This window comes from Puma concolor, chromosome B2, assembly GCF_028749965.1.
Source record: "Puma concolor isolate L17-30 chromosome B2, mPumCon1.1.hap2, whole genome shotgun sequence".
In the NCBI taxonomy this organism is placed as follows: domain Eukaryota; kingdom Metazoa; phylum Chordata; class Mammalia; order Carnivora; family Felidae; genus Puma; species Puma concolor.
This window is the reverse complement of record NC_141671.1, coordinates 1,287,991-1,300,579: the sequence shown is the minus strand read 5'-3', so window position 1 is coordinate 1,300,579 and position 12,589 is coordinate 1,287,991. Positions and strand designations below refer to the sequence as shown.

Here is a 12,589-nt window from a genome sequence, read left to right as displayed (position 1 = left end):
TTTTTCTTGTTTCTTGAGATAGGCCGGGATTGCAATGTATTTTCCTCTTAGGACTGCCATTGCTGCATCCAAAAAGGTTTGGATTGTATTTTCATTTTAATTTGTTTCCACATATTTTTAAATTTCTTTTCTAATGTCCTGGTTGACCCATTCATTCTTTAGTAGGATGTTCTTTAACCTACATGCTTTTGGAGGTTTTCCAGACTTTTTCCTGTGGTTGATTTCATTTCATAGCAGTGTGATCTGAAAGTGTGCATGGTATGATCTCAGTTCTTTCATATTTATTTAGGGCTGTTTTGTGACCCATATGTGATCTATCTTGGAGAATGTTCCATGTACACTCGAGAAGAAAGTATATTCTGTTGTTTTGGGATGCGGAGTTCTAAATGTATCTGTCAAGTCCATCTGTCCAATGTATCATTAGGGCCATTGTTTCTGTATTGATTCTCTGTCTTGATGATCTGTCCATTGTTGTAAGTGGAGTATTAAAGTCCCGTGCATTCTTACCAGTAAGTTGCTTATGTTTGTGATTTATTGTTTTATATATTTGGGAACTACAAATTTGGTGCCTAGACGTTTGTAATTGTTAGCTCTTCCTGATGGATAGACCCTGTAATTATGATATAATCCTCTTTTTCATCTCTTGTTACAACCTTTAATTTAAAGTCTAGTTTTTTTCTGATATAAATATGGCTACTCTAGATTTCTTTTGACTTCCAGTAGCATGATAGATAGTTCTCCATCCCCTTACTTTCAATCTGAAGGTGCCCTCGGGTCTAAAATGAGTCTTTTGTAGACAGCAAATAGATGGGTCTTGGTTGTTTTTTTTTTTTTTTTTTTTTTTTTTTTTTTTTTTTTTTTATCCATTCTGATATGCTATGTCTTTTGATTGGAGCATTTAGCCCATTTACATTCAGTGTTATTATTGAAAGATAAGGGTTTAGAATCCTGTGTTCTCTGTAGGTTTCATGCTTGTAGTGATGTCTCTGGTATTCTGTGGTTCTTGCAACATTTCACTCACAGAGTCCCCTTAGAATTTTGTGTAGGGCTGGTTTGGTGGTGATGAATTCTTTCAGTTTTTGTTTGTTTGGGAAAACTTTTATCTCTGTTTCTATTCTGAATGACAGACATGTTGGATAAAGTATTCTTGGCTGCATATTTTTCCTGTTCATCATATTGAAGATTTCCTGCCATTCTTTTCTGGCCTGCCAAATTTCAGTAGATAGGTCTGCTACTACCCCTATGTGTCTACCTTTGTGTGTTAAGGCCTGTTTATGCCTAGCTGCTTTCATAATTCTCTTTATCCTTGTATTTTGCCAGTTTCACTATGATATGTCATGCAGATCGATTCAAGTTATGTCTGAAGGGAGTGCTCTGTGCCTCTTTGATTTCAATGCCTGTTTCCTTCCCCAGGTTGAGGAAGGTATCAGCTATGATTTGATCAAGTATACCTTCATCCCCTTTCTCTCTCTCATCTTCTTCTGGAAGTCCTATGATATGGATATTGTTCCATTTGGTTGAATCAATTAGTTTTCTAATTCTACTCTTGTGGTCCTGGATTTTCTCATCTCTCTTTTTCTCAGCTTCCTCTTTTTCCATAATGTTATCTTCTAATTCACCTATTCTTCCCTCTGCCTCTTCAATCCGTGCTGGAACTCTGGCTGCCTCCATTTTGTTTTGCACCTCATTTATAGCATTTTTAAATTCACCATGACTATTTTTTAGTCTCTTGATCTGTAGCAATAGATTCTCTACTGTCTTCTATGCTTTTTTCAACCCCAGTGATTAATTTATGACTTTTATTCTAAATTCTTGTTCAGTTTTGTTGCTTAAATCTGTTTTGATCAGTTCTTTAGCTGTCACTTCTTATAGGAATTTATTTTGAGGAGAATTCTTCCGTTTCTTATATGCTCTGCATCTGCGAGCACTGCTATATTAAAGGGAGGGCATACTGTGTCAAGGCCTGGCCCTTCAGGAAGTGTTTTTTGGAGAGTGTTATTTGCTGTCTGTTATTGTTACTTTGGGCATTTTACTTCCCTACTCATAGTGATGTTTTGGACCCTCCACCAGGTGTTCTTTGATTTGTTTCTGAAGTAGCCCTGTAAAAGAAAACAAACAGACAGGAAAAAAAAAAAAACATGCAAACAAGCAATCAATCAAACAAACAAACAAAAACAAAAAACTAAAAAGAATCCAAAAGCAAAAAACCGGAAACACTGGCTACAAGTAAGGAACAGGGTGGAGGCAGTGGTGATGGAAGATCACATACAGAGAAATGACAGCAGTGGGGAGAAAGAGAAAAGTAAACATTGAGCAGGCAGAGAGACTAAAAGCCTTAATCCAGAGAGAGATAAAGGAAAATAAGGAAGGAGGCAGGGATAAAGAAACAAAGATAAAGTTACCCAGATGGAGAAACTTTATGGCTTGATTATTCCAGAGAGAGAGAACGGAATGTAAAGAAGGTGTAGAACATGTATCAAGAGAATGGATTAAATATGTCTGTTTAAACAAACCAATAACCAGAGTAACCAGTCTAGAGGAGGGAAGAGATAAGAAGGAGAAATGGGGTGGAGAATATATCTATATATCAAGAATTGTGCTAGAATTAATCCAGGCAATGCAGCAGTGCTGGTCTCGAGGAGGGGTCCATCTGGTTCCACAGCATCTATCCCGCTCCAGTAGATAAGCAGTTACCTGGTGCAGAAGGGTGTGGTTTGGTGTAGGCTGGTCCCGCCTCCACTCTGGGCCCCTCACACTGATCCCTGAGGTCCCATATTGGTGGTGGTGGGAGAAAAATGGCGACCCCCCAGTCTCTTCTCCACGACTTGGTGTCCCAAATTACTCCTTTGGAGCCATCCTCACTGTGCTGCAAGTACAGATGAGGCTGTCTGTCTCGCTTTGCCAACTCTTTTGCCCCAGAACGTGGATGGGAATTAAACTCCCACTCTGTGTGCCCTGATACTGGGGAAGCACCTCCCGATAAGAGGTCCTAGCTGGTTTTGTGCTGCGCTGCGGCCCTTCAGGGGAGGGAACCAGCTTCTGCACTCCTGTGTACTGCACCCCTGATATATCACTGAACCTGGAGGTGGCTCCCCTCCTCCACATGTGTGTGTACAGGGCAATCAGCACCAGTCCGAAGATGGAATCTGCAGTTAGAGATTATCTAGCCTGCAGTTAGAGATGGGATCCCTCTCTGTCCTAGTCCAAGGTTTTTTTTCTCTTGTCCAGATACAGTCCTACACTTCCCCAGCTGCTCTTTCTCTTCCCTTTGTGTCTCCTCAGAAGGGGATCCCTCCCCTCTGTTCCTAGGCAGCCTGTTTTTTCTCCCCCAGTTTGCAATTGCCCACCTATGGTCTCTCGGGTTGTCCTGGTTTCTCCGTGGTATACTCAGTCTCTTTTCCTCCCAGACTCTTGGGGTTCAAAGTCCTTTGGCCTCAGCTCTTCATTGTTTGGAAGACACAGGAAGTACGGATCCCCCTACTTCTCTGCCATGTTGGCTGTCCCTCAGAAATCATAAATTTAAACATATTGTGTTTCAATCATTATTCTTAGTGATGCTGATTGCCTCCACTTTGGGAAGTAGACACCCCTTCAAAATGGTTCCTAATTTCCTTATTCCCTCTTTCCTTCCTTCCTTCCTTCCTTCCTTCCTTCCTTCCTTCCTTCGTTCCTTCCTCCTTTTGTAAGTTGTTTTCCAACACAAAAGCCCTGCTGGCCATATCAGGTGGATAGAAGGGGATGCTATTTACCATAGAAGTAGCAAGTCTGGGAAGAAATAAATGAGTGTCCAGTGTAATCCTATATTAAAGTAAACCTTCCATGTGAAATATTTTCTTAATATTTGTACATATATCCATTACTGTATTTAACCACATTTCATAATTGTATATTTGCTTATCTGTGTCCCTGATTAGTCTTGAAGCTTTTTAAGTGTGTGAATTTAGCTTACTTTATGTATCTGTGTCTCTGTCTCCTTGTAATTTCTGTGTACTTCCTACTTCTTTACAAAGTCCATGCCTAGTACAATCCTAGTACATGGTAAACATCCAATAAATGCCCTTTGCATAAATGAATCAATTCATGTTGGTGAAGGTCAATACTATTTCTCTATCTCTTTTCTGTCAAACTCATGCCTTTGTTTACCATTTTTCTACATACAGTATTCTTTTTATTGCTCTCTTTACATCTTTGTTTCTTAAAGTGTAGATTAGAGGATTAAGGGTGGGTGTGACGATTGTGTAAAAGAGAGTAAGGAACTTCCCCTCATCTTGGGATGTGCTATTCTGTGGCTTCATGTACATATAAATGACTGTTCCATAAAAGAGAGTTACTACTGTGAGGTGGGAACCACATGTATTAAGGACCTTATGCCACCTTGCTGTTGACTTGATCCTCACAACAGCTTGAGTGATAATTGCATATGAGATGAGAATTAGTGATAGAGGTACTAGAAGTAATATCACTCCAAGAGCAAAGACGATGGCCTCCATTACTTTTGAGTAGACACAAGCCATCTTGAGCAAGGCTGGCATCTCACAGACAAAATTATCGACCTCCCGGTGCCCACATCTTGGCAACTTCAAAGTCAGGGAGCAAAGAATGAAGGCACTACCAAGACCACCTAACCAGGCCGTGAGCACCATCTTCTGGCAAAGCTGAGGGTGCATTATTATTGTGTAGTAAAGAGGTTGACAAACAGCAGCATAGCGGTCATAGGCCATCACAGCCAAGAGAAGACATTCTGTGGCTCCCAAGTCAAGGGCAAAGAAGAATTGGAGCACACAACCTCCATAGGTAATAGACTTTGTTGGACCCCATAGATTTACCAGCATCTGTGGGATGATGCTAGTTGCATAACAGAGATCCAGAAAAGACAAATTGGATAGGAAGAAATACATGGGAGTATGGAGCTGGCTGTCTAGGTTAGATACAAGGATGATGGTTGTGTTTCCTACCAGAGTCACAATATAGAAGATGAAGACAATCCCAGAGATGATGTGTTCTAATTGGGGCCAATCAGAAAACCCCAGCAGGATGAAATCTGTCATGGAACTTCTATTGTTTGTGTCCATAGCTCCTTATGAAGGTCTAGAAGGCAATAGTATGGTAATAAAAAATAGTATCATTCTTAAGTAGAAATAAAAATTTCTAAAGTTTCCCATGAGTATCCCAAGTTCACTTCTTTGTGTTCTCTCTCCCATTTGGAGCACCTCTTTTAACAGTTTCTCTGTGTTCAGTGCCCAAAGCCTCTCTGTTTACTTATAACCAGAGTGGTCCTAAAAATAATATGGTAAACCTAGTCACACTGAATTGTAAGTCATTGAAAAGGCAATATGCCATGACACCTATGGTTATGGGTAATTTGGTTAAATGATAAGTACATAAAATTAATTATATATTTTAAGAGTTTCATATATTTTGACTTGTTCATTCTTGAAATTAAGACATTAACATCACTTGGCATGACTTTTACCCCCCATATCAAAGGAGTGGGGTTTGAAGTAAAAAGTTATATAACCTATTATGTTGGGATAAGCGTCACCATTTGGTAGCAGAATCACTTTCCATATTCACTTACAAATGTCTGCATTTTAGCCATTATCATCACCATCACCACCAACCACCTCCTCCTTTTCCCCCTTCCATTCAACATTGCTGACACTGCTGTTCCTGTACCGACAGGTATTATGCACTATACTGTCCTTTTACGGTGCTTGAGTTTTTGGTTCCAGGAAAAAATCTTTCTTATTAACCTTTATTTCCATGTACAGAGGCTTTGTGTTTCTTGGAATACTTTTCATGACTGCCAGTACACAATTTAAATAGCCTTACTGATTTGTTTGATTTAATAGTTAAATATTAAACTAATTTCAGAAGCATCTGGTTACCACATACACATAGCACCTCCTTATATTAGCTTCTACTCACCTGGTAATTCAGCAAATTATCAAGATAGATAACTCGAACAAGAAAACTCATTGAACAGTCATTGAATTGGTTTTTTCCATGTAATCTACCAATTAACGAATCCTCTGTTTGTTGTTGTTTTTTTTTTTTTTTGGAACTCTATAGGTAAAATCTCATTTCAATTCTAAAAGAAAAGAGAAAAGGGATAAAGAATAAAAAATACCATTCTCTTCAAGTGCACATGGGAGATTCTCTAGGATAGATCATACACTAGGTCACAAATCAGGCCTCAATAAGTACAAAAAGATTGAGATCATATGACCACAATGCTATGAAATTTGAAGTTAACCACAAGAAAAAATTTGGAAAGGCTACATATACATGGAGGTTAAACAACAACATAATAAAGAATAAATGGGTCAACAAGGAAAATAAAAAATACTTGGAAAGAAAGGAAAATTAAAACATGATGTCCAAGGGGTGTCTGGGTGGTTCAGTCGATTAAGCATCTGATTTCAGCTCAGGTCATGATCTCCATTCATGAATTCGAGCCCCACATTGTGTTTTGTGCTGACAGCTCAGAGCCTGGAGGCAGCTTTAGATTCTGTGTCTCCCTCTCTGTGCTCCTAACCAGCTCACATTCTGTGCTTCTCTCTCTCTCAAAAATAAATAAACGTTAAAAAAAAACAAAAAAGCCCCAAAAACATGATGTCCAAAACTTTTGGAATGCTGCAAAAGCTGTCTAACGAGGGAAGTATGTTGCAATACAGTCCTACCTCAAGAAGCAGGAAAAGTCCCAAATACGCACCCTAACCTTACACCTAAAGGGGATAGAAAAAAAACAACAATCTAAGCCTAAAGCTAACAAAAGAAGGGAAATAATAAAGATTAGAGCAGAAATAAATCATATTAAAACTTAAAAAAAGAGAACAGAGTAACATATTGAGGAGCTGGTTCCTTGCAAAAGTTAATATAATTGATAAACACCTAGCCCGACTCATCAAAGGGAAAAGAGTAAGGACACAAATAAATGAGATTACTAATGAGAGGGGAGAAATAACAGCCAACACCACAGAAAGGGAAACAAATATAAAAGAATATTATGAAAAAATATATATATGCCAACAAATTAGACAACTTGGAAGTAATGGATAAATTACAGAAACATATACACTACCAAAAATGAAACAGGAGGAAATAGAAAACTTGAACAGAATGATAATCAGAAAAGAAATTAAATTAGTAATAAAAAATCTTCCCCAAACCAAAAATCTGAAAAGCCAGATGGCTTTCCAGGGGAATTCTACCAAACATATAAAGAAGAGTTAATACCTATTTTTCTAAACTATTCCAAAAATTAGAAATGGAAGGAAAACTTCCAAACTGTTTTATGCAGCCAGCATTACCTAAATTCCAATACTACGAAAAGGCCCCACTTCAAAGAGAATTACAGACCAATAACCCTGATGAACATGGATGCAAACATTCTCAACAAAATAGTAGCCAGTAAAATTCAACAGTACATTAAAAGAATGATTCACTATGATAAAGGGGAATTTTTTCCTGGGTTTCAAGAGTTGTTCAATATTGGCAAACCAATCAATGTGATACACCACATTAATAAAAGGGAGCATAAAAACCATATTAGCCTCTGGTTGGCACAGAAAAAACATTTGACAAAGTACAACATCCAACATGATAAAACCCCTCAACAAAGTAGTTATAGAGGGAATATACCTCGACCTCATAAAGGCCATATACAAAAGACCCACAGCCAATATCCTCAATGGGCAAAAGCTGAGAGTTTTTCCTATACAGTTAGGAAAATGACAGGAATGTCCACCCTCACTACTGTTATTTAACATTGCACTGGAGTCCCAGTGTCAGCAATTGACAACAAAAAGAAATAAAAGGCATTCAAATCACCAAGGAAGAAGTTAAACTTTCACTATTTTTGTATTACATGATACTCTATGTAGAAAATCTTAACGACAGAACTAAAACATTGCTAGAAGTGATATATAAATTCAGTAATATCACAGGCTACAAAATCAATGTACAGAAACCTGTTGCATTTTTATACCCCAAAAATGAGCCAGCAGAAAGAGAAATCAAGGAATCAAATCCCAAATACAATACATAAGATACCTAAGAAATAACCTAAAAAAGAGGCAAAAGATCTGTATGCTGAAAACTATAAAACAATTATGAAAGAAATTGAAGATGACACAAGGTAATATAAAAATATTCCCTGCTCATGTATTGGAAGTACAAATATTGTTAAAATGTCTATACAACCCAAAACAATCTACACAATGAAGGCAATGCCTATCAAAATAACCACAGCGTTTTTCACAAAAGTTGAAACAGTCCTACAATTTGTATGGACCACAAAAGACTTTGAAGCCAAAACAGTCTTGAACAAGCAAAGTAAAACTGTAGGCATCACAATCCCGGACTTTAAGTTATCTTACAAGCTGTGGTGACCAAGATAGTATGGCACTGGCACAAAAACAGACACATAAATCAATGGAACGAAATAGAACACCTTGTAGAAAACCAAAGCTGGAGGCATCACAATCCCAGACTTCAAGCTGTATTACAAAGTTGTAATCATCACGTCAGTATGGTACTGGCACAAAAACAGACACTCAGATCAATGGAACAGAATAGAGAACCCAGAAATTAATCCACAAACATATGGCCAACTAATCTTTGACGAAGCAGGAAAGAATATCCAATGGAATAAAGACAGTCTCTTCAGCAAGTGGTGCTGGGAAAACTGGGCTGCGACATGCAGAAAAATGAACCTGGACCACTTTCTTACACCATACACAAAAATAGACTCAAAATGGATGAAAGACCTAAACATAAGACAGGAAGCCATGAAAATCCTCGAGGAGAAAGCAGGCAAAATCTCTTTGACTTCGGCCCCAGCAACTTCTTACTCAGCACATCTCCATAAGCAAAGGAAACAAGAACAAAAATGAACTATTTGGAGCTCATCAAAATAAAAAGCTTCTGCACAGCGAAGGAAACAATCAGAAAAACTAAAAGGCAACTGATGAAATGGAAGAAGATATTTGCAAATGACATATCAGATAAAGGGTTAGTATCAAAAATCTATAAAGAACTTCTCAAACTCAACAGCCAAAGAACAAATAATCCAATGAAGAAATGGGCAAAATACATGAATAGACACTTCTCCAAGGAATACATCCAGATGGCCAACCAACACATGAAAAAATGCTCAACACCACTCATCCTCAGGGAAATACAAATCAAAACCACAATGAGATCCCACCTCACACCTGTCAGAAGGGCTAACATTAACTCAGGCAATGACTGATGTTGGCGAGGATGCAAAATGAGGATCTCTTTGGCACTGCTGATGGGAATGCAAACTGGTGTAGCCACTCTGGAAAACAGTATGGAGGTTCCTAAAAAAATTAAAAATAGAACTACCCTATGACCCAGCAATTGCACTACTAGGTGTTTATCCAGGGGATACAGTTGTGCTGTTTCAAAGGGGCACATGCACCCCCATGTTTATAGCAGCGCTATCAACAATAGCCAAAGTATGTAAAGAGCCCAAATGTCCATCAATGGATGAATGGATAAAGAAGATGTGGTATATATATACAATGGAGTATTACTCGGCAATCAAAAACAACGAAATCTTGTCATTTGCAACTATGTGGATGGAACTAGATGGTATCATGCTAAGCGAAATTCATCAGTCATAGAAAGACAAAAATCATATGACTTCACTCATATGAGGAATTTAAGATACAAAACAGATGAACATAAGGGAAGGGAAGCAAAAATAATATAAAAACAAGGAGGGGGACAAAACATAAGAGACTCAAATATAGAGAACAAACAGAGGGTTGCTGGAGGGGTTGTGGGATGGGAGACGGGCTAAATGGATAAGGGGCATTAAGGAATCTACTCCTGAAATCACTGTTGTACTATATGCTAACCAACTTGGATATAAATAAAAAAAAAAAAAAGAACTACCCTATACCCAGCACCTGCAGTACTAGGTATTTACCCAAAGGATACAAAAATACTCATTTGAAGGGATACATGCACCCTAATATTTACAGCAGTATTATGAAAAATAGCCAAATTTTGGGAAAAGTTCTAATGTCCATCAACTGATGGATGGATAAAGAAGGTGTGGTATGTAAATATACAATGGAATGTTATTCAGCCATCAAAAGAATGAAATCCTGTCAATTGCAATGACATGGATGGAGGAGTGTATTATTCTTTTTTTTTTTTTAATTTTTTTTTCAACATTTATTTATTTTTGGGACAGAGAGAGACAGAGCATGAACGGGGGAGGGGCAGAGAGAGAGGGAGACACAGAATCGGAAACAGGCTCCAGGCTCTGAGCCATCAGCCCAGAGCCCGACGCGGGGCTCGAACTCACGGACCGCGAGATCGTGACCTGGCTGAAGTCGGACGCTTAACCGACTGCGCCACCCAGGCGCCCCGAGGAGTGTATTATTCTAAGCAAATTAAATCAGAGAAAGACAAATACCATATGAGTTCACACATGTGTGGAATTTAAGAAGCTTAATAGATTAACATAGGGGAAAAAGCGGCAAACCATAAAATAGACTCTTAACTATAGAGAACAAACTGAGGGATTCTGGAGGGGAGATAGGTGGGGGATGGGTTCATTGGGTGATGAGTATTAATAGGAGGGCACTTGCAATGAGCAACAGAGTATTGTATGTAAGTGATGAATCACTACATTATACTCATGAAAGTTATATTGCACTGTATGTTAACTAACTAGAATTTCAATAATAACTTGGAAAAGAAATGACTATCTGCAAAACAAAAAAAGAAAAAAAAACACAACCTGTTTGTACAACAGTGTCCCTGTATGTTAAATGATGATGATAATATTCCGCAAAGGGAGGCTTTGAGGGTTAATTTTTGTGAAAACACTAGGAACTGTGCTTGGTTCCCATTTAATTCTAAAAATTAAAAATTGTATTCACCTGCCTACAAATTCTTCTTCTATTTTTCCCATATCTCTTCATTTTTCCCACTGGTGATTTTACCACGGTGGTCTAGAACTGAACTGAAACGCCTAAAATTTTATGTGTTGGTACCTTTTTAAATGCACAGACAGGATGTACACAAAAGTACCCATAAGCACAATGTACATACTGAGCTGATAAACCCAGAGGTAGGAGAGGACAGGGGACTTAATCTCCCCAGATTTCTTGATTACAAAATGCAGTCAGCTTGTTTTGACCACGTCATGTTGGAGTAGTGTTTGGAAAGAGAAAGCCATCGAATTTTAGAGTTGAAATAGACTCAGAAACCATGATCCAGTCTTCTGTCCTATGAAGGAGGTCTTCCCCCGAATGTTCACATGACTCCTGTTTTCATAGCTTCCTAACTGTCCTCTAAAGAGGGCTTCATACTTTCTCCTTATGTTGAGCTCAGAGATGCCTCTTTAAAACCTAGGTATTGTTTGCCTTTCTTTATTCTGGAAATAACTCAGAATAGGTCAATTTAACATAGCTTCTTAAAAAACAGTTTTATTATCAAGTAAAACATAGATACATAAAAAAAGCAAAAGCTCACTGAATCAAGGTGAATATTCTTATAACTAACATGCAGGTCAAGAAATAGAACCTTGGCAAGCACCCCAGGAGCTTCTCTTTTTGTCTTGTCCCAATCATTACCCTTTCCTGTCCCACAAAATATATGCTATCCTCATGTTTAAAGTAATCACCTCTTTGTATTTTAATAGTGTGATTACCCAGTTGTGCATCTCTAGACAATATTGTTTAGTTTGGCCTTTAAAAAATTTTTATATGTCTTTTGGGTTTCCTTTAATATTAGAAAATATTATCAAATATACTCTTAGATTTATGTTCCCAGGTTAAGTGCTAGATGGTTGTCAGCTGTTGCTCACACTGTATGAAGTCTAATTACCATGCTTTTCTGGTTGCTATCCATTGGACTCACCATGGGCTATCAAATGCCTTCGATTAGTTGAGAATTGAACACAGTACTGCAGATGTGTTATATCATTGAAGACAGCAGTGAGCATCCATGATGCACACACAGTTTCCAAAATATATATTAAGTAGGTTTAGCAGGTGAAAAGCATTACTGGCTCAGTCTAAGCTTTAGGTCACGTAAGAACCCAGGTATACTTATTGAAAGTGTCAAGCTTGAAATTAAAGTGTATATAATTTAATGTAGTGATTCCAAATACAGGACCTTTGATTTCATGCTTGTAAATATTTTCCATGTTGGTTTAAGCCTTGGGTCTCAACTTTTAGTTATTGCAATTTTAATTTAAAAGTGAACATGATATAAAAAAAAGAGAGCACACACAGAAGAAACAGATGTTAAAAGAGAGGCATGCTATATTTTCACTGAAACAGGTTTTCATTTTTCATGGTGTGGACTTCAGTTTCTAATGGCATAGCATGAGCTTACGTTTTACTTTGTTAGTGAGATTTAAGACAAATTAAGCAAACATATTTAAACGTAATTTGAATGTACACAATAATGTGGAGAAACAAATAAAACAAAACACATTGGAATATATTTACGTTTCAGGAGGGAAGAATTCACAGCTGTTCCGTTCTTATGTAGCCCAAAGGTCGCATATACCAATCATGAGTCTTCATTTTACTTC

At 37.8% G+C, this 12,589-nt stretch overlaps 1 protein-coding gene across 1 annotated transcript; it reads right to left on the bottom strand.

Annotated features, from left to right (window-relative positions):
- Positions 1–4,139: 4,139 nt before the first annotated feature.
- On the bottom strand, positions 4,140–5,072 carry LOC147580543 (olfactory receptor 2W1-like). Its single transcript, XM_086705915.1, has one exon. It carries the CDS (start codon positions 5,070–5,072, stop codon positions 4,140–4,142), a length of 933 nt encoding a protein of 310 aa, XP_086562041.1.
- Between the last annotated feature and the right edge of the window lie 7,517 nt (positions 5,073–12,589).

Excerpts from the sequence above, each read along its gene's own strand:
- LOC147580543 (XM_086705915.1), bottom strand. The coding sequence starts at position 5,072 with ATGGACACAAACAATAGAAGTTCCATGACAGATTTCATCCTGCTGGGG.